Below are 23,327 nucleotides of genomic sequence, written 5' to 3'. Positions count from 1 at the left end.
TCTTTTTTTTTTCACTACGGAATCAAAATTGACATGTATGCACAAGATCAGCATTAGTCCAACAACGGGTGTACCAGTGAGGGGTCAGCACTTCGACAAGGGGACACAAAGGCGTAGGTTGGCCCCAGTTACATGATACTCGCTCACGCACACTCACTGTTTCACATGCTACGTGCGTAATCACACTCGTGTGTATACTCGCACTCGTCGACACTCACTCACACTGATACGCGCGCCCACACAGTCTCGCCAACACTCACACGCGTTCATACTCGCTTTCATTCACACTTGCCCGCATTCACCAATGCCCACACTCGCCCATGTCAGGCTGACGCCAGCTTTCACCGACTTTCGTTAACACTCGCGTTGACCAACATTAGCTCCCTCTTCGTGCTCGCATACGTTCACACTTACCGGCTCCTCGTTACCGTTCATATGCACTCAGTATGGTATGAAGAACTGTATTTGGTCCTGAAGGTCAACCATAGGTTGATGCGGGCCGCTCCCACGTTGGGACTGTCAGGCCGAGCCCTTCAGCCAAATCGCGGGCCTTCTGGACTGCCCGTAATTGGTCCGAGAGTGCCCGTAATTGGTCGGCAAATGCTGTGTAGCATTTGCCGCCACCATTCTGCTTCCTTGTCACAGTCTGTGAAGACCGCTCAGTGCGATCGCACATTTCGTCCCTCGCTCACACTCGTGTCACGCCTGTGAAACTTGTGCGCAGCGACTATGAGTCGATGTGCTCGCGAATGTGCCAACCTGATGCTCACAAACGGGGCACAAGCGCCCTTTGTGGCTCCAGATTGAGGCATCCCTTGTTCGGCCACTCCGCCTCCACCTTCCTGCGAAGCTCTCTCACTTCTTTGGAAGCATACGTGTGTACGCTGCGCGATTGACGTTGTACACCAGGTGGCGCCGATTCAAACGTGATCCCGAACACACGGTCGGACAACGTGCCTGGACAGTGTACACTTGAAACTGTGTTCCGATCACGCACGGGACGAGGTCATGGTTATAGAACGCGCTAAGGTCGCAGAAAGATCTTGAACTGCAGCCCGCAAATGACACGCAGCATTTCGCTGACCGCGTGAAGGAAATGCCGAGCCAAGAAAAAGAAGTGGCAGCTACGACACGGAAGCGAGCAGATTCGGTCTGTTGAGCGACAAGCTGACGCCGAGCGCGCGGCGTAAGGTACGTATGGTGTCGGCAACATATGTTCTCACCACGTACCAATCGCGTTCAATGTGAGCTGAAACACGGTGTTTATGGCCGAAGGGGCTCCAAGACCGCACGGCGGCTTCGACATTCGAAAAGTTTGTGTAATAAATACCATCGATTGGAACGGCGTCCAGTTCTGCGGCATTTCTCGGTCGGCGTGGACGTGTGCAGTCTCGCGACGTGTTCGCCCACGGGCAGCGCGTTGCGGCTCAATATTGGACGCGACTGTACGAGCACATGGTTTAAAGAGCGTTGCGACGTTGATGAATAAAGCACGCACACTCAACATGGTCTCGTTAGTATCTTTATTTAGAAATGCGTTTTCTGAGCCTAGGCGGCACGCAGCATGGATTTCGCATCTGCTACAAGCGTGCGTGACCAGTAGCGTGCACTACTGGTCAATAGCTGTACGAGCTAAAACTGCCATGATATTTCCTGCTCCTTCGCAGCCCGCAAATTTTTTTTATCCTTCCTGTACGTTATGCCCCGGAATCCCATACATTTGGGTACCCTTAAGGTCGTTCCATTAAAGGTATACAGTCCACGAACTGTACACCCAACCTCCACTAAGTATTTTCACACGACACCGTCGATATCGATGTTCGGAGTGCGAGGAACTCACGGCTTCAAAGCAATCGCCTTACTTTATTTCACAGCTGTATCAGTTAGTACTGGAGCGTGCCTGCATTCACAGCAATGCGTAGCCACTCTGGTCTGCACACTATATCTGCCACGAGACGGCGGTACTGTAACATACTCGCCACATCTGGAAGGCGCAAAGCTGCTTCCGCGTTTCACTTCGCACCCAGGTTTTCTGCACTTTTTCCGTGTTGCGGCTCTTCTGCTAACGGCACGACTCACATTTCCAAGTTAAGTTCAGAGGTGCAGACACAAAAAAAAAGAAGGAAAAAGGCAGGGTCAAAGGTAAATTAATTGGCGACATTTTTTTTTTTACTCGAGAAACCGCCGCACTACGGCGCCCGTTGTCATGCATGACCTATTTAACAAGTTTGACACAAGAAGCAGTTTTTCTTGCTGAAGGCCCTACGTGAGGGTCCCGCGCCGTAGTGTTCCATCGTCCTTTGTATAAGTCAACTTTATCCATGATGACGACTATCGCCTACGGTCACCAATTATGACTGACTATCAATGAAAGTACCAAAGACACATTATTTTATTCCATGGCACTGCAGAGTCCATTGACAAAAAAAAGAAAGAGAAATCGATGTAGTGGGTTGATCCGTTGTTCATTTTTGTAGCGATCGTAACAATTACAGAATAACTTGAATGTCGACCAATCGGACTTGTCGCGCTTCGTTCTAATGCAGAGAATTGAATCACCTGCTCAGAGCACATGTTCGAGTTAAAGGGTGCTCGAGTTAAAATAGAACGGTACCGAAATTTTGGATCGTGTATAGAAAGCACAGTTTAAGATATCGTAGACACAGAGGAGCCTCCGCGCAAAATTTTACATTCGGAATACGAGTGGAAGCGTCACTAAAATATCGCAATAGCCTTTTTAAATCGAAATTCAATAAAAGAAGAAAGAGTGCCGCCCTTGCGTATCACCGGAAGTGACGCATGACCTAGAACGCGTGAGTCATCGGCATGACCTCCGAGATAAGGCAGAGCCCGTGGCTGTCCGCGGCGGACTGAAAAAAATATCGGAAGTCACGTGCTGGAACTTACGTCACAGCCGCTAACCACCAGGGGCACGCGTGGTCTGCTTACGTAGTGTTTAGAGGCAGTTAATATGAACATATGATTACCAGCCTTGCGACTTTGCCATGGCTGCTTCAGTGGAATGTACTGTTCTCTGATAACCGATATAGCAATTCAAAATTTCGTTTCATTTGACCTTTACCTTTTAGTGGCAAGATAAAGAAGACTGTGCCTAGATTCCTTTTATTGCTTTATTTCTTCTTTTTACTGCTCAAATACATATTCATGGTCAAATGAAATATTAAGATTTTTTTAAAATCTAAGCGAGATACAGAAGGTCAAAAATATTGTTGACCAGCTGGTTAAAGATAAGTGTATGGTCCAAAACTGGTGCATGGTACTTGCTTTGACAAAGTAAATGTGTGATGATGAGATGCACCTCTATGTAGCGAAAATAAAGCATGCAGAAACTCCAATGAAATTACTAAGCATTACCAACTTGGCAGGAGAGTCTATCCTTTTCCTCTCGCGAACCTCAGTGGAGGTCAGTCAGCTGACCAGTCAGTCAGTCAGTCAGTCAGTCAGTCAGTCAGTCAGTCAGTCAGTCAGTCAGTCAGTCAGTCAGTCAGTCAGTCAGTCAGTCAGTCAGTCAGTCAGTCAGTCAGTCAGTCAGTCAGTCAGTCAGTCAGTCAGAGTGCGTTCATTCCTCCTCATCTGGCATGCACTAAAGGCATTGTCCGGGGCGTAGACTCTCGATTGAGCCCAACTGAGACTCTGGAGAAGCTGTCTGATGCTGGTGTTATAGCTGTATACCGATGTAACCGACTCGTAAACGGGGAAAAAGTTGCCACAGAATCGGTTATTGCTACGTTTGCTGGCATGTCCTGCCCATCTGAACTAAAAGTGTGGCCGCTTATTTTTAGAGTGGAACCTCTAGCTTCCCGTCCACTTCAGTGTCGGAACTGTTGGCGTTTTGGCCATAGTGCAGGAGGCTGCAAATCAAATGGACGCTGTCGCGCCTGTGGTGACAATCATTCCTCCAATGAATGCACAGCTGAAACCGAGACGTGCTGCCTATGTGGAGGAAACCATGCGGCTGACTATGGAAGCTGCTCGGCTAGAGCTAACGAAATACAAGTACTAGAGATAATTGACAGGCGACGATGTTCGCGGCGAGAAGCTATTGCAGTCGTCAAGGAAAGAGCCTTTGGATACGCTGGCGTCACTGCAAGGCATTCTACTTTCCATGAGGATAACTTGCCTAAACTTATTGAATCAGCAGTAGAAAAAGCAATGACAAAGGCTATGCAACATATTGTCACCAGTGTTACCGAATGTATTTCACAAGTGTTTACCGCGCAGATGACACAGCTGTTGCAAACAGCTGCCACACCAATCACCAAATCGATTGTTTGTGCTGCAGAACAGGTAGCCAGTTCGGTTCTAGTGCCGAGTACCATATCGGACCCAACATTTGTAGGATCCGATCCTTGTTCTTCGCATCAGTCAGACTCGCAGGTCGACATGGAAACGGGTCATGATATCAGGCCGCAAAAGCGAACTGGTTCTCCAGTAACTAATTCTTGTCCTTATACCAAAAACAAAAAGGGTAATCCTATTTCTCATTCTGGCATCCAAGAAAGTTCATCGCGACGGTAGTCGCTGGATATCAATTAGATCATCACCATAGCTTTTTTAAAAGTACTACAGTGGAACTGTCGTTCCTTGTTCTCTGCTTCAACAGACTTAAATTACTTAACAACTGAACTTAATCCTGACGTCATAATCTTACAAGAAACCTGGCTTACCCCTGAGAAAAATTTTCATTTTAAAGATTTTCGATCTTTTCGATTAGATCGCCTTTCACTAGGAGGTGGTTTAATGATTTTGTTATCATCTAAATTCTGTCATAGGGCGAAAATAGCTTTCAGGTTAATGTCTCCAGAATGTGAAATTTTGGCAGTGCACCTTAGCATCCCAGGCTACCGCTCATTCTCTATTATAGATGCTTATTTCCCTACGGGCGTACACAGTACATACCAATTGGATAGTGCGCTTGCCAGCTGCAAAAATGAAGTCGTCCTTACTGGTGACTTCAACTCGCATCACGTGTCATGGGGATACAAAACAGATGCATGTGGGACACGTCTATGGGACTGGACCATAGATAAAAATCTTTCATGCCTTAATGTCAGACGACCTACTTTTATCCGTGGGCAATCTCGCTCAGTGTTAGATTTGACGTTTTCTAGCACAAGCGTCGCCGTGACATCTTGGACTACGATTGATTTCGGCACAAGCAGTGATCATCTTCCGGTATACTTTGAAATTGCATGCCCTTTAACATCAGTTGAACGACAAAGCAGAATATTTGTGAATAGCAAAAAATTTAAAGACTGCTTCCGCTCCACCATTGCATCATTACCTAATAGTAATAACGAAGAAATTGGCTTGAACATTTGTTCAGCATTACAGATGTCCCGACAAAAGTCTGAATTTGTAATTCAGACCGCTAAGCATTCCCCATCTAGTCCTTGGTGGAACAGTGAGTGCACAGGAGTTTATCGACGCAGGAAAGCTGCTTGGAAAAAACTTCTACATAATCAGAGCCCACAAAATTGGAAAGATTATCAATTTATTTCTGCAACCTTCAAACGTGCTATTAAACACGCAAAAGATGAGTACGATAAAAACCATTTCGATTACCTATCTAAATCCAAAAACAAACGTGCTTTATTTAATTACTTTCGGTTTCGAAACAGACTCCCAATGAGCGTTAATGTAGACTCAATCGTCTATACCTCGCAGGAAATGCAGGAGTCCTTAGAGTTATTGGCTAAAGGATTGGAGAGCCGGTTCGCAACGCGCCTTCAAGCTTCTGTTTTTACTCCTGTATTATCGGACTACAAAGAGATCTCCTATTCGGAAGTAGCACAAGTTATGTTACGGTTGCCAACTACAGCGGCTGGCCCGGACGGAATAACAAATGCAATGTTAAAGATTTTCTTTCAAGAAGCGCCACGTGAGCTTCTGAACTTGGTAAACTACTCTGTTAGCAATGCATGGATTCCACAAAAATGGAAGATCGCCAAAATCATTCCGTTACTTAAAAAGCAAGGGGCAGGGTACACCATCGACAACATCAGACCAATTGCGTTGACATCAAACATAGTGAAGCTCATTGAAAGAGTGCTTCTCGGACACATATTGGAGTTTATTGTCGGAAATCAATTGTTGAGTCCTTGCCAAATTGGATTTCGATCTGGCTATTCGATATGGCACGCGCATGTAGACCTTGAAAGTCGAATTAACATCGCCAGACAGAAAAAGCAGTACGCAGCTTTAGTTACATTAGATATATGTAAAGCCTATGACAGCATTGAACACACAATTTTAACAGATCGGTTACAGAGCCATTGTTTTCCAGGCTATATTGTAGCATGGGTGCATGAATTTTTAAAAGCCAGGGAATTCTATTGTTTTAGAAGCGGCTATTCTTCTAGAAAACATAAGCAAACAAGAGGTGTGCCTCAGGGATCGGTACTCTCACCAGTATTATTCAATATTTTAATGAGCACAATCCCCGTTCACCCAGGAGTCAGTACCTACGTTTATGCTGACGACATTGCCTTTTTTGGTATGGCTAGTGACATATACTCTCTTTACGAAATTTTGCAGTCGTATCTAAGGGAACTGGAACACTGGCTAGATAGCTTACACTTAAACCTGAATGCTAATAAATGTGCTATACTTGTTTTTCCAGTTAAAGACCCAGTATACATATCGCTGAACTACCATCTCGAAGATATTCCACAAGTAGAGTCACTAAAGTACCTTGGAGTTATTTACAACGGAAATCTTAACTGGCGGCCACATATTGAATATATTGCGACAAAAGGAGCTCGTACAATGGGCATTTTGCGCAAGTTAAGCAATCGAAGAACAGGTATGCGCAGAAAATCCCTCTTGATGGTATATAAAATGTACGTTCGTCCGGTGTTAGAATTTGGATGTGTTTTATTCTCAGGTGTTCCATCATACAAGCTTCGGCCGCTAGTTTTGTTAGAACGAGAGGCACTACGTCTGTGCTTAGGCCTTCCAAAATACGTTGCAAATGCCGTATTATACATGGAAGCACGAATCCCACCCATATTATGCCGATTTCACCTTCTGACTGTTCAGACCTTCTTAAGACTATATGAATCACCATTAAACCGTCCTCAAATTATTTTCATCTCCGATCCAGAATTATTTTTTCCTGTTCATTGGCCCAGGTTTCATAGACCACAGATTATATTTGTGCAAACATTACTTGACCCACTAAATTTACAAATTCGTGATGTGCTTCCTAATAATACGCATTCAAATTACCCAGAGATCAGGTTCGACGACATTTTCCCGAACCACGCGAAACTACTCCCTTACGGCATCTTAAACGCCATGTTGCAAGACCACCTAAGCACCCTAGAAACAAACATCATCATTGCAACAGATGCCTCACAGTGCGAGGAAAAAGCTGGCATTGGAATATTTTGTCCTGCGCTCGACTGGTCTTTTTCTTTAAGATTGCCTGATTTTGTGCCTATTTTTCTGGCCGAGTTGTTAGCAGTAATCCTAGCTTTACGTAAATTAGACCCAATGATTACAACGGCTGCTATTCTTACTGACTCCCTTTCTGTTTGCTCTTGCCTTACCGCTACTAAGGAGTCACCCATGCTAAAACTCTTCCACTTACTAGTTCCTGCCCATGTGCTATGTATTCATTTGATTTGGGTGCCTGGTCATAAAGGTTTGTTTTTTAATGAAACTGCCGATTCACTGGCACATGCATCACTAGCCGGCCCTATTCTTCCTATTCTACCAGTGACAGCACAGATCACGGCGGCAAGATTTCGGATGAGATCAATTAGATCAGCCTTATCAAACCCACATTTGACAGCTTCTCCAGAGTATAAACACCTGGCATTTCCCTGGCATAGCGATTCTTGTTATACAAAGATGCTTGAGGTCTGCCTCACCAAATTACGCTGCCGCATTCCCTCCCTAAATTTCTATTTACACAGGTCGGGTTTGGTTCCCTCTCCCCTTTGTTCTTTTTGTGAGGAGGAGGAGACGATACAGCACTATCTTCTATCTTGTCGCCGCTTTGCTGCGTTAAGAAAAAGATTGTTGGAGATGCCATTTAGAAGAATTGGCCTGGATTTGACAGAACCTGCAATTCTTTCGTTCGGGGCGTCCACTTTGGGTTTCAGCCACAGGGATGCATGCTTCGCTGTCCAAACATTCCTTACAGAATCTAAACGAATGCCCTGCTAAATTCTATTTTTTATTATTACTTTTAAATTAATTATTTCTCATTCAACAGCACCTTCCTGATTTTATTTTAGCCGGTTATTCAACCCTATTAAATGCTATTCCCATAGATAATAGGAAATTTATGCTATAAAATATTTTGGAATAATCCATCCATTTCTTGGCCAATCCCCCATCGTGGGTAGGAGCCACACGTGCCACAGGCTACAACAACAACAACATCAGCTACACTTAGAATGTTGCAGACGGGATCTTTCCCGTAGCGGGGCTCCCTCAGTAGGATAAACACGGATGTGGACTCTGGTTGTTCCGACTGCAGTGAAACCTTTTGCTCTACGGCTCGCATGCTCTGGCGATGTCCCGCGTTGCCTAACGAATTCCTCTCCAGCGAAGCCGAATGAGAGGAGGCCACCAGAAGCACGGTACTCCGAAAGCAAGCCCAGGCGATCCAGGTGGCCCAGGAAAGGGTGGAGCGTCACGGCGTTCTGTCCTCTACGTGGGCGCGGCCAGCGGCTACAACGCCCTCCCGTCAGGGGGACCTGACAACGGCTCCTCAGGATCAAATAAAGTTCGCTGTCTGTTTGTATGCAGAAACTCCACTGCAGTTGTCTAAACATGCGTAAGCATAGCCACCAATTTCAGTTGGTTCACCCCCCAAATATCACTTGGCCCACCTCCACAATTCAGTTGGCCTGCCTCCACATTTCAGTTGGTCCACCCCCAAATTTCACTTGGCTCACCCTTACTTAGACAACACCGCGCATTTTTTTATGGAACCCTATGTATGCCTATGATAATTCTCTCTGACGAATTTTATTTATTTGTTTACTGTCGATTGTTCCGTATCACCGATAAGCTTTCAACATCTACATTAATTTACACCATTGTAACGATTGAATGTTTTGACTTCGCAAATGGCGCATTTTCGTGCAGATACAAGACATTCCCCTTTTCGCGTGACGGGCAGGGGTGCTCGCCAAAGAATGCTTAGGTGTTAAAAATTTCACATTGGCGAGAATATGACCACCACGTGCGCTAAGAAGAGGCCGAGGACGCCTTCCGGTTTTGTTAACAAAACTTCTACGGCTTCTCACGGTCGACATTTTTATTATACCACTCTTCAGCAGGTATACATGAGTAAACGTAAATTGAAAAGCATAGACTAATATTTGGATTTCTCTTCTTTTTGCAGATGTTCTTTTAAAGTCAAAAATCTTGTTGGGCTGACGGTTAAAGGGTTAATTATTGGCTGCAGTCATCAAGAGAAAGGAATTATTATTTCCTGACTATACTGAGCGAAAGCGGCAACTCGAACATCCTGTCAGTCGTGGTATAGTGACTTCAACCAAGTGATCGTGCGGAGCAATGCTTAGAACAGTGATGTGGAATGGAGCCAGAATGCGTACTCGGAAGGTTCAGTTCACTTTCGTGTTTGTTGTTGTTAATGTTTTTTTTTTGTTCCTTATTGACCTGGCGCAACCCACTCTGGGGCATCGGCCTGCAGCTCAATGTCCGCGTTCTCTGTTGTTTTTTTCTACAGTCAACAAAACACGTAATAGTAAGTCACGTACACATGCGTACACCATTTCAATCCCATCCCCATCATCTACACTTAAGACTGTCTCTGTTTTTACTCCAACTTTCATTCCCCAAGTGCTTACTGTTAACATTAGAACTAATCATTTATTTTGTTGAATGCAGTTTGCCGTTACATGAGATTTCTAAACAGAGGGTGAGCAGGCTACAGGCGTCACAAACACCTTACGTATATATGCCAACCCCTCCTGTAAAAAAGTTGCAAGAGAGAACCTCGATTCAGGACGACCTCCCGGCTTTCCTATCGTGATAAATGTATCTATCTCGCTCCGTGACTGAAGGGGTTATACATTGTTTCGAATAACAAAATTCACCCTTTTCTAATTGAGTTTGTGGGAATCCTCGCGTCCCGAGGTGGCCGCTCCGCAATTCTCGCGCGCGACAGAATCCGTAGCCGCCCAGGTCGGCAAGTGTGAAACCATTCTTTACCTAGCACCTTATCTTCGGGGAATCCCTCAGTGACGTTAACTACAGCTAGCTGGCCTACTGTAAGTGTAATTTGCAAGCGTAATAAATGATTTCCGGATGTAACACGTGGTTGCCAGTCACTGCGTCCCCGAGCTTGAACTGGACATCGCGGTTGCTGGGCAGCCGTACGGTAACCGCAGCGAGCGGAACAACAACAACAACGACGACGACGACAACAAATAAAAGGAGTACTTCAATTCTACTGAAGAATTACCTGCCGTGGCGCTTCTTTCGTACTCACCTTTCCATATACAATTGTCCAGTAACGGATGATCATGAAGAAGTCAGAGGTAGAAAAATATGACGTGAAGTGCCGGTTTTAAATTATTTCACTAATTGCACTAAAGATAATCCTCTCGTTTTCGTTTTCATTGCTTCGTGTCGCTTCCCTGTTCGGCCCAACCTTCGCCCTATTTGACTACCGCCGCTTATACTCTATTCCGCTCAAGTCGCCGACTGCAATAAATTTTCGATCAACTGCCGCGAAATTCGTCCGACATTTCCAAGACTCCCGACGTGCCACTCGGAGCAGTCTCGATTGTCGGGAAGTGCAGCCTTACCACGCTCGGGGCTGATTGTTCCTTCGCAATGCAGGGGCGGTGTACGCCAACCTTAAACACGGTACGTCTCACAAGCGCGCAAATCAGCACGAGCTATCGAGCAATAGTGCGCGCTAGCGTAGTACGGAAAGCAGAAATACTGACACAAGTGTTCGTAAACTTCTACGTTTTCCCGTGTTACCCTGGCCTCCACGTTTACCCAAACGCCGCACCTTATAGCTTAGCAATTTACTATTCTGCGGCACAACCTTGCTGAACATTTTCTTTGTCTTGGGCGGAGTCTCTCCAGGGGAGAGGAAATTATTTCCTGCAAAGAAACTCCCAAGCAGAAAACAGCACAGAATGAGGAACTCTTTGTGACAGCATACATGCAATCTCTGTAGTTAAAAGTAGTACAGAGATTACAGTGCAAAACATGAAAGTGTAACCGAGAGAAACAGTCTTTCTGAACCCAAAAATCAAAAGCACAGAGCAATAAAATGAATGCAGATTATCCCATATTTCCCTCTTTGAATGTTGTTTCCCTGTCAGCTCCTGACGACACCCTTGACTAGCCAAACAAGCAAACCTTTTTATATGTCCAGTTACGGTCGCAATGTTTTCGCATTTGCCAGGCCATGCCTCACACGCAAAAATTGGCGCAAGCGCCATCGTCAGCAAGACGTGCGAGGACAAATCGCCTATTTTTCCATCAAACCTATATGCCAGGCAGGTTTGAAAATCCGGCCGGTTCGCGGAAACCGGGCAGTCTTGCAAACTTGCTCAAAACAAATAAATGGGCATCGCGTTGACGTAGAGGCGACATGCGGTGTTTACGTGCTTCTCAAGAGATTTTTGTTGTTGTCGTCGTCGTCATTTTTGTTGTTGTTGTTCCTGAGCTCTTGTCTGCGTTCTGGAAATTAGCAAAGCGGTTTCTGAAAGTTAGCTTCTCAACTGTAAGAGGCTTTGTGTGAAGAAGCCTGCTTCGCTCAGTCTCTTAGTTTACATTCGACATTATTCATAAGGCGCGTTTATACGAACGTGACGACAGCGCTTTGAACGTTCTCGCGCATCACACTGATGACATGATGTTCGCGGTGTGGATCGATGCACTAGACGGAAATGCGCCGGCGTTTCCGTGTAGCACAAAAAGCCTTGTGCGAAAGCGCCCGAAACGATCTTGTGCTTGTGTGTAGCGAATGCGTCAAGAGCTACGAATAGAAAGGAACAACGCCAGATTTCGCTCTCTCTCTACCCCCTCTCATGAGATATGGTAGCCGATTACAGGAGTGCACTGGACGTCGCTCTACTTCCGTAAACTGCCTTCGGCTGGTGCATTAATGCTTAGCTCGCACCGTCCACGTTTACATCATGAGAGGTGCTAAAGATATGATGCTATGCGCTACTGTCACAATCATGTAAACGCGGCTAATACGCCTTTGTCTAATGTTTCGAAACCACTCTACGGGTATCGAGGACTTCCACATTTGGGGGGTACTTTCACTTTTGCGTGACGTAACATCCGGCTCGACGCCCCACTGACGCGCATTTCATGACCTGTTTCATGACCTCAGAAACAGGTCATGAAACAGCCGCCTAGGTCATGGTGATCACATGATCGTCTCGTTAACTTAGTGGGTACGAAAATTGACATAGTATGACAAGAGTGCATGACGAACATAAATGATAGGTCATGACATGCGTGTCATGTAGGTCATGAAACAGCCGCCTACGTCTTGGTATGTACCAAAGTTTGCGTACTATGACAAGAGTGTATGAGGAACATAAATGATAGGTCATGACATGAATGTCATGACACGCGTCTCACGTAAATCAAGAAACGGCCACCTCCGTTTTGATGCTCTCATTGTCGTTTTGTTAACTTGGTAGGCTCCCAGCACGCTGCTTCTCATAACATCGATTCTCACAGGGTGTGGGACCTGCGGGCTTTCTTAATAAAGCTCTCTCTCTTTCTCACTGCAACATGCTTAATAATTGGACGACCGTTTTTCTCTTAGAACATAGGTGACGTTGTTTTAATGCAGCAAAGAATTTGTGTCTGGCCAACAGTAAACAGTGCGCTTCCTTCTTCCTCGATGGGGAAACCGTGGGGAGATGGCAGCAGTGGCCGAGAGGGCGCCAGCCTAGCGGTTCCCTTTCTCGTTTCCGCTCCCCTCGGACTCCTCGCTTCCCCTGGCGGAGCACAGGGATTCGTGGCTCGCCAGCATAAGCTGCTCCATGGAGTCCAGGTGGCCGTTCAGCTCCACCTTGTCCTGGCAGTGGCTCGTCTGTCGGGCTCTGTCTATGCATCGCTGGTACTTGCGCACCGCCCTGCGAATTCGAAATCGCGTAACTTTCATTTTGCCAGGTTTGCAAGACCTGATGTATTCATTTTTGGAACTGCACGTTTAGGAGAGTAGTTTTGTTTGCTACGACGCTCCAGATATAACGCGAGACAGGTTTATTATTATTATTATTATTATTATTATTATTATTATTATTATTATTATTATTATTATTATTATTATTTATCCCGAATAGATTCACATCGCGTCCAGCTGCAGCAAGCTCACCCGCTTTGTAGTTGTGCTATGCGGATAAGCCGAGCTTTTCAATAGCACACGCCGCGCGGGTGCAATTAGGCGCAGTGGGTGCGATGACTCAAAGGTATCAAAGCACAATAAAACACGTTTATCTAACGGCTTGTCAACCTCGAGCGTACCGGAATCTTGGAAGAACGCTAACATAATCCTAATCCATAAGAAAGGGGACGCCAAAGACTTGAAAAATTATAGACCGATCAGCTTACTGTCCGTTGCCTACAAACTATTCACTATGGTAATCGCAAATAGAATCAGGGAACCTTAGACTTCTGTCAAGCAAAGGACCAGGCAGGATTCCGTAAAGGCTACTCAACAATAGATCATATTCACACTATCGATCAGGTGATAGAGAAATGTGCGGAATATAACCAACCCTTATATATAGCTTTCATTGATTACGAGAAAGCGTTTGATTCTGTCGAAACCTCAGCAGTCATGGAGGCATTACGGAATCAGGGTGTAGACGAGCCGTATGTAAAAATACTGAAAGATATCTATAGCGGCTCCACAGCCACCGTAGTCCTCCATAAAGAAAGCAACAAAATCCCAATAAAGAAAGGCGTCAGACAGGGAGATACGATCTCTCCAATGCTATTCACAGCGTGTTTACAGGAGGTATTCAGAGACCTGGATTGGGAAGAATTGGGGATAAAAGTTAATGGAGAATACCTTAGTAACTTGCGATTCGCTGATGATATTGCCTTGCTTAGTAACTCAGGGGACCAATTGCAATGCATGCTCACTGACCTGGAGAGGCAAAGCAGAAGAGTGGGTTTAAAAATTAATCTGCAGAAAACTAAAGTAATGTTTAACAGTCTCGGAAGAGAACAACAATTTACAATAGGCAGCGAGGCACTGGAAATAGTAAGGGAATACATCTACTTAGGGCAGGTAGTGACGGCAGATCCGGATCATGAGACAGAAATAATCAGAAGAATAAGAATGGGCTGGGGTGCGTTTGGCAGGCATTCTCAGATCATGAACAGCAGGTTGCCATTATCCCTCAAGAGGAAAGTGTATAATAGCTGCGTCTTGCCAGTACTCACCTACGGGGCAGAAACCTGGAGGCTTACGAAAAGGGTTCTACTCAAATTGAGGACGACGCAACGAGCTATGGAAAGAAGAATGATAGGTGTAACGTAAAGCGATAAGAAAAGAGCAGATTGGGTGAGGGAACAAACGCGAGTTAATGACATCTTAGTTGAAATCAAGAAAAAGAAATGGGCATGGGCCGGACATGTAATGAGGAGGGAGGATAACCGATGGTCATTAAGGGTTACGGACTGGATCCCAAGGGAAGGGAAGTGTAGCAGGGGGCAGCAGAAAGTTAGGAGGGCGGATGACATTAAGGCGTTTGCAGGGACAACATGGCCACAATTAGTATGTGACCGGGGTAGTTGGAGAAGTATGGGAGAGGCCTTTGCCCTGCAGTGGGCGTAACCAGGCTGATGATGATGATGTCAGCCTAAGCGTCCGTTCCACCACCGCAGTGTACCCCCATCTGTTGTCTATAACAAAATTAACCGTCGTTTGCGTCGGGGCACTTGGCACCTGCGTGCAGAATGCCGTTAAAAGAGCTTTATCGCTACGGGTTTCTGCATCGACTACCGCGCATATGTAGTTTTAGACCCGCTCGTACTCGCTCTGGAAACGCAGCGCCTTTCACACTATGCTAAATGTCTCTGTTGTAACTCCACGGATGAAGCTCTGGTACGCACCGTTTACTGGCATTGTCGTCGTAACTTCGCTCTAGTGGCCAAATTTCCTCCCTTGCGTTTATTCGCGCTTCTGTTCCGCGTGCAGATGTACACTTTTGTTCGCTAGAAGTGTAGCGCATAAGACAAACTCGAGCTTTATTATGAGACGAAACGTTATCAAAAAGTTACAGTGACGTTTCACTTCATGAACGCTGGTGACGCGCAATTGTATAGGTGCTGTAGCGCGCACGACGATATAGGCCCTCGGTGCGCCTTGACGCCTACACTGTCCGCATCACAGCTCGTATTCAAGACAGAGCTCGCGCGGCCGCGCAACACGCAGCAGCCACCGGGGTAGAACTCCCCGTTGCAAACACTGACCGCGGGCACGCTGTAAAACGCTGGCGTGACGAATCGCTGCAGCAGCAGCGAGCGAAGTGACCTTCGTGCTTCTATCACTTCAACGAACGCAAACTCAGCGGTCAGAACACAGCACACGCGAAGCTACGAGCCGTCGGCCCACGTAAACTTTGCCCCCAAAGCACACCGCTGTCAAGATATAGCGCGCGCGGCCAAAGTACAATGACCCCGCTCCATACGTTACTTCGGTGCCATGCAGCAATGCGCGCGACGGAATACGGCGCGCTTCCTCCCCTTGCGCCGCCATCGTCGGCCCTCACTGTCGCACGCTTTCACTCGTACCCACAGCACCCGAGACGAACCCACTACGTTTGCATAGCAGTGAAAACCAGTAGCACCTGCCACGGGAGGTCAACTTTTAAGTCTACCTAAGGTCAACCCAGCGCGCATTCGTCTACTTTCCTCCTCCACTCCGCTCAACGTTACCGCCACATTCCCCTAGGTGGCGGTACTTGGCCGCGCGCTCAGCGCGTTCCTTCGTACTTCCCTTCCAAGCGACTTCCTCGTTCGCTTGGTTCGCGGTATCAGAAAAACACATCCGATTTGAAGAGCTGGTCAGTTATGCTTGCGCTTGAAACCACGGCTTCGCTTCGAGTAGAGTGTATACAGAAATATGGTTATTCTGCTACGTTACAGTTCCGAGACGTGAGCGCGGCAAGGAAAATGGAGGTGATCGCGATGGCATGTTTTGCCCGGTCTCAAGGTAGCATATCGACAGAAAGGTAGCGGCCGTAGAGTAATGATAAACAAATCTCAAAACCCATGCCCGCTGAACATTTGAGAACGCTTAAAGGCGCGGACCAGACTAAGACCAATAAGACGCGAAAGCGACAAATGGGCACTGTGTGGCGCCTTCCCGTCTTATTGGTCTTCGTCTGCGCCACACTGTTAACTTACAGCATGACCCAAAACCAGCAAATCCACGAACAAGTTACACTTTTGCCGTACTGCGGGAGGCAAAAGGAACCGGTGAAGTCATGTGGCCACCGTTTACTGGACCCCATCTATTTTGCAATAAAGTGCCATTTCATCAATCCGGACAGTCCCCATTCTTCTGTCTTATTATGTGTCGCACCAAGAGGCCGATTCTGGAGATAATATCAGCGCTTTGATAACCGAGTCAATGACGAAGGGCAAAAAGAATTGCAAACGAAAACAGATCGTTAAGAAATGCGGCTCTCCATTTGCATGCTGTTAAGCGCACGCCCTAGCAACAGCTCTAAATGACAACAGAGATCGAAAGCAGTGCTAACACAGCAGTCACCAGAAACAACTGCGTGTAGGCTTATCAGCTAATCTTACACTTAATGACACTTTCACCCGCACCAGTGACACGGCTGAACGATGGCATTAAATGGTGTAGTATAGAAGCGACTCGCAACCACTAGTTGCCCAAGTCTATAGCTTCCTAGTGCGACCCATTGAATCATCTATTGAGTAATGTTTCACTTGATATTCATGATGACGTGTTAAATCACAAGCACTACAGCACAATCACTGGTGATTATTAATGATGTGGCCTTATCGGTAAAAGGGACTGACAACTAACTTTAAGGGCCGAGTTTTCTATGGCGAAACACAAAGCTCACCATTCGTAGTGTTTACACCTGCAGAGTTTACTTCCAAAAGCACGTGAATATCTTGTAAGCAGAATTTTTCAATCTGAGCAGCCTCTAAGAGAGTGCCTCCTCTAGCAACGCTAAAAATAAGGGCGATACCGATAGCCCACCTTGCAATTTGTGAAAGCCGTCCATCGTTCCGCATTCAAAGGAGTTAGTGCGAGCGAGATTCACCACCTACATTTTAACCTTTTCAACCTCATTTGAAAATAAAAAGCTGGTACAAAAACTTTCGTTATACAGACCTTTCTTATATTTGTACCACGTTTTCCCCCAAGTACACACCTATGTCATGGCTGGCTGGCCCCCATCGTCGTTATTCTGTGGATAGACGAGCCAAGCCAACTCAATGAAAGGAAAGATAAAGGCAGCGCCACTTTTCTGCCCACTGCTAATGAAGGCCTATCTGCGCATTGTAAGTTATAAAAAGTTAGAACCCTGAAAATTATACTGCATTTCAATACTATAGAATGACCAGGAACCGCGTAGACTAGTAGACGATAAAGTTATAGACCTCTTATGCATCTTCATGTTTTTGCCAAGTGGGGTGCCAAAGGTTATTTGTCGCGACATTTAGTCAAAAATTAAAAATATAAATCCAAGTTCAAAGCGAAAAACACGGCTTGTTTTAACCAATACAATAGGCACTCTTCCTATCAGCGCAGTTATCTCGATTTATGTCCTGAGCAGCTGTTTGACCCTTTAATAGCAGTGGTCAGATAATCGTTTTTTCCATGAAAACGTTACTTAGGCCCATGACAGCATAATCGAAGCTGCAGGCGGCATGTCCTAGATAGTTATTCATAATCACTAGTGACTAATGCATTTTATTTTCCAGAATCACTGATCAGAATGACTGACGGTTCTCCATGAAGACAGGGTGCCCTAATCTCCGTGAACTGAGCCGTTCACTAACAATCACTAGTGACTTGGCCCTATTGAATAGTTAAGAATAAGCTCATTTTTTCAGTCATTTCATGATTACTTGGTTGAATGAAGGCTATCCATGACACTGTGAAAGAGTGATTTGTGATCACTAATGACTCAAGGCTCTCATTACATGGTGCAAAATATTGAACCACCCATTGAAGGAAACTTAATTTGATATCTATTACCCTAAATTACAAGTAGTACATCAACCTGAGAAACAACCTATGTCACTAGTGACATAGCCCTACTAGCAATACTGATCACATCATCATTAATTTAAAGAAACCTTCACTGATATCCATTATGACATGGCAGAATAAAACGTTACGAATTGTAAACTCAGAAAAGTTACTTATTTGTGACCACTGGTGACATAAGCCTACCACTTCCTAGTGATCACCACTCTATGACCCACTGAATGACATTTTATTAGATATATATATGGTGATGTGGTAGTTTAAAACCAAACAACTAAACTGACTGAGGATAACCACCATTTGTAACACGGCTAGACCCTTTTTCCTAGCAATAATTAGTGCATTTAGGGCCACCTTAATTTATTAGGACAGAAAATTGGGCAAGCAAGTACCAATCCATCTTCAACAGCAGCATTTTTGACAAGAAGCAAAAGAATGCAGAACATGTGCTATTTTTTTCTTTTTTTTTAATAGTGCACATAATAGCACTGCACGTGTAACCCTGTTTGGACAACTGTTGCCTACAGGCAACAAACCAGGATTTTTTTCTCCTTTTTGCCGAGTTTCAGTATCGAATCCAGGGTGCCGAATACTGGCTGAATTCCTTCAGCCAACACTGAATGGCAGGCAGCAAGCCAGTGAGGAAGTCAGGTGACTAGACAAGGTCATCAAGATACACATGGTAATGCTTCATTTTTTTTTTTCAAATTTCAATGTTTCTATTTTTTATATTCGCCTTCCAGGTTCAGAGTGCACAGCCTGTCATGACTGAGATAGCAAAGCAAGCATCGATGTCAACACAACCAGGTGGCGTTTGGGAAAAAAGCAAACAGTCCTCATAGGTTAAATGGAGGATGAAAGGAGTTTAATGGTACTTGGGGGACTATATTCTTTTTCTTTTTATATAAGACACCTGAATTATCTATGGAAGCACACCTCCCTACATCATTTAGGTTTCAGCATTTCCAATGAAAATGGAATCCTCCTTTGCTGTGTGAAGTCGTGCTACGTCATTTATTTTGCCGTCTTGATATTTGGAATCAACTGAAAACTGCATCTTCAAAAACTCCATCGCAATTCTTGTCAGCATTCTAAAATACAACATTTTGGCAAAATAAAGTAGCCTTTGCTTGTATAACAGCTTACTTCAAGAACCACACTAACTCTTTCATTACCACGCCTATGGAAATCAAATTTCTTCGGCAACTTTTCTACACATTATTATATATTTCTTTTGTAATTCTTCTACTAGCAACATCATGCACCCTCTGAAATGAGAACCGCACTTTAGCTGTTTGTCAGGTTTGGCCATTTTCGGTAGATTGGAGAGTCGAGAAAAAAACTTCGACTGGAAGTATTCTTAAGATTGGCCTCCAGTACTACTAGCCCTTCTTCAATAAAGAGACTCGAAATTTGTGCTTTGGTTGATTTGGCAGGATAGCTTTTAAAATGACAGCCGCCATGAAAAAAGACACAGAATCTTCATTCAGGTTGTGACTTTTCTGGTCAGACATATACGCTGTTTTCACGATGTCTAAAACAACTGTAGATGCTCATGATTGAGTGCACATTAATTTGGTAATTGTGTTTGAGAAATATCAAGTGCAGCTTTATTTTACCCCCTGTGGGTTGCTTTATCAGTCATCACTTTGACAGCGTATGCACAAATTATTATGAGCTATACGTCCTGTTATGTAGCGTTTCCACGCACACGAGAGCATGCAGTCGATTACAGAGCGACCTTCGGTTAATGCTTGACTAGCTGTCACATAAAAGCACTGAAAGTGAGAACATTTCTGGCAGTAATGAGAGTTAATATGGAGCAGCTCCCGATAGCACAGAAATCTGCTGTTAGAGGTCAAAGGTCCTCAAGTCTATGCTTCTACTCGTAGCTAACAGCTACAATAAAAAACATACACAGCTAAAGTGCTCGTCAGTGAAACACATAGAAGAATGACATGCTGCATCAGTTCTGCAGATTGGGTAAAAGCTTCAGACACTTATATAACCGTGAACACTGGCTTGTTTGACTTGTGTATTCCACAACTTAATGTAAGGGGTTCCTAGTACAGGGACTGTGCAAATAAAAGGCCATGAGTGCCATGAATGTATGTATGTATGTAATAATTATAGGAAGCATGTCAAGCTCTCTAATAAGTGCCCTGCACTTACACACATCCCGACTCTGTCTCTATCTTGTTACTTTCATCATCATAATCATCACAATATTCATCATAACATATAAAACCTATCTCCCACCAATTACACATCCATCATAGGAACGATTTCTAATTGCATTAATGTTGCCAGTAATCTCCAAAGGATGAATATACGACCAATCCTTATTCATGTGTAAAGTTAGTCTCATAGAACACAGTACACATATGATCAACGTAAAATTTTCTTTCCAAGAGCCACAAAGTTCATTACAGTACTCAGACCACCTCTCTACAGATGACTGTGAGAAGTTTGCACTTTGTAAGAAAGTTTTGTTTGCAATGGCATTAATTCGCACTTCCATAGTGTGACAGCTATCCAAGTCTCATTGAAACTACCTGCACTAGAAAGGTGAAGGCTTATCACTCTCCTCTCGCACTTTCACAGAGTTTATTTGAGTAATTCGTGGTTTCTGCATTTGCAGATCAGACCAGCCATCTCATTTTTCCACGCTTGGATCATGTACATAAAACCCAGCACATGTTTGCAAGCACTAACCTGCTTCGTAACTCGCCACTGTTTCTTGCCCTCTATCACTGCAACTAACTGCCAAGTGCAACAACTGTGCATGTTCACGACTCATTTGTTAATACATTGAAGCACCTATTCAGTGCAGAGTTGCAATAATTTTTTTTCCAACTTTTAGAAGAGCCCGAATATTTGATGCCTTGTTTTTGCAATGTGTATAATGTACTGTAATGTAATGTATAATCACACAATCTCCTTTCAACCCTTTACTAACATATGTATTGTACTTTATATTACGTTGCATTATGTTGCATTTTCATGTTCACGCTGCAAGCGAACTTGCTGTGCTTTTAATTTTTTAGTCTGTGAAAATAACCCCACTGCACTATAAGCACCCCCCCCCCCTCCATGTAATGGTAATGCCTGCAAAGGCCTTAGGGTATATGAATAAATAAACAAACAAACTGTTGAAGAGGAAATGGCTCATTTTCATTTTCTTGAACGTAATACCAAGAACACACAGACCATCCATCCGATTCATTACGTCTTAAACTAACACAAACAACATCAGAATAAAATGATGCCAGTTACAGAGGTGGCTTTTGAATCCATGCTTCTGGAAAATGCACATGTAAAGTTAGCACAAAAATTGTATCTCCATCATGCACAAGCAATGAACACTATGGTTATCACAGTAATCATTTCAGTATAAACACAAGGCACACAGAAAATACCAAGCATACAGATAAATTTATGCTACCTCATAAAACATTACTTGTGCTATGTTACTGCACGGACAGGCAGTGAATGTGCCAGGAAAAAGTAATGGCTACTAACAGCATTATAGGTCAATTACAATACTTAATGCGGAAAACAAAGTGCTCTGTAGGTGAGCAAAATAACTAAATTGTGCTTCCTCCATTTAAACTATGACATATAGCGCTTACTTGAAACAAATGCTAGAACATGTCCTCACTGAACAACCAGGTTGGGATGCAATTTGTTGGCTTCATTCACGTGTAGCTTAGCACGCTCCATTCCCAGCCCATTATTTATCCATTCCTGTTAAGCCTTCTTGCTCATAACAGTTTAACAGCTTTGCACATAAATAAATAAATTAATTAAAATCCAACTACGGGTTTTACTGTGATGTTTTAGGAACACACAGGGTACGAGAAACACTTTAACGGGAAACTCGAGAGTAATTTCAACCCCCTTAGTTTCCTTCACATGCAGCCACAAAAGCAAATTACCAGATGGCGTTTGCAGACCGTGTTATCACACTTGACACCTATGTGAAGCGAAGGTTAAAACTAGGAGCGTGCGAATATTTGAAACTTCAAACATGAGTCTCACAGTTTTGTGCAACTCGATTCAAGAATAGAATAAGACATTCAAGATTTTTATATAAGAAACAAAACCACTCATTGCAGTCTCGCAGAAGAAGGAATGATGGATCTGAGAGCCCTTCAGAATTATTCTGCTGCACAAGATCCACGGTTGATCCACGGTTGATCCACGGTTGTGCGCAGAGGCAGGCATTTGCAAGTGAACTTAAGGGGCCAGTTAACTTCCTCATAAATAATTTACAGTCATTCAATAGGAGTTTCAGGGTATTTAGGCAGCCCCCATATGAATGTTTTCTTTTGGTAGCCAATAAGGCTAAATACATTTTTGGCCAGTCACACCGTGTTTCCATCCCTTTAAAACAATCTGTGAGACTGTAGCACGACATTTGGCTCCTTCAGCAAGCACAACACTCTGCGCACATGTTGTGACATCTTGTTCTCTTGCTTTATTCCTGCCACCAGCGTGGTGCACCAGATAAATCGAAAACAGTTGTTCATAGTTTACAATACGTGTAGCATCGGATGTTCAATTATCGATGGCATTACACCCAACATATACATAAGTTAGCCCAGCCCCTTTTTTTACTAAAGGGACTTCATTCATATGGGATAAAGTTATATTAACATTACATTTCAGTTTGTTTATAAATGTGAAGATATTCAATATTCAAGGCTGTTCCCCTCAAATATTCGCATTCGACTAGATTAGGAAATTTCACTGTTCAAACATCCCCAGTTAAAATATGTGAACGTTGACAAAGGGGCACACTTTCACACAAACATATGGGTATACAATTAGATGGGTAAATGTAGAAAGCCTGAACACGTACTGCAGGTATATACAACAAACTAATGTGTTGTTACGAATTGTGTTTCTGCTTTGCATTACTATACCTTTGCCATTTCAAACAATTAGTTGAAAACAGCCTATTTCACTAAGAAGAACAAATTAAAAATATAGCTGGTTTCAAAATAACAGTTACTTGGCAATGTGCATTGTCCCAAACATCATCGTAAGAATGTGAATTATC

At 44.2% G+C, this 23,327-nt stretch overlaps 1 protein-coding gene across 2 annotated transcripts in view; it reads right to left on the bottom strand.

Annotated features, from left to right (window-relative positions):
- Positions 1 to 12,781: 12,781 nt before the first annotated feature.
- The window catches only part of LOC135897665 (sentrin-specific protease 1-like), a 38,339-nt gene continuing 27,793 nt past the window's right edge, over positions 12,782 to 23,327 (bottom strand). The window contains exon 10 of one of the 2 annotated variants that reach the window (XM_065426359.2): positions 12,782 to 13,127. In XM_065426359.2, the coding sequence (XP_065282431.2) occupies positions 12,941 to 13,127 (187 nt within the window). In that variant the 3' untranslated portion in view covers positions 12,782 to 12,940. The remainder of the gene's footprint in view (positions 13,128 to 23,327) is intronic. The other variant, XM_065426358.2, reaches the window with a different exon arrangement.

The sequence above is a fragment of the Dermacentor albipictus genome, chromosome 6 (genome assembly GCF_038994185.2).
Source record: "Dermacentor albipictus isolate Rhodes 1998 colony chromosome 6, USDA_Dalb.pri_finalv2, whole genome shotgun sequence".
NCBI lineage: Eukaryota > Metazoa > Arthropoda > Arachnida > Ixodida > Ixodidae > Dermacentor > Dermacentor albipictus.
This window is presented reverse-complemented; position numbering and strand designations above follow the sequence as displayed.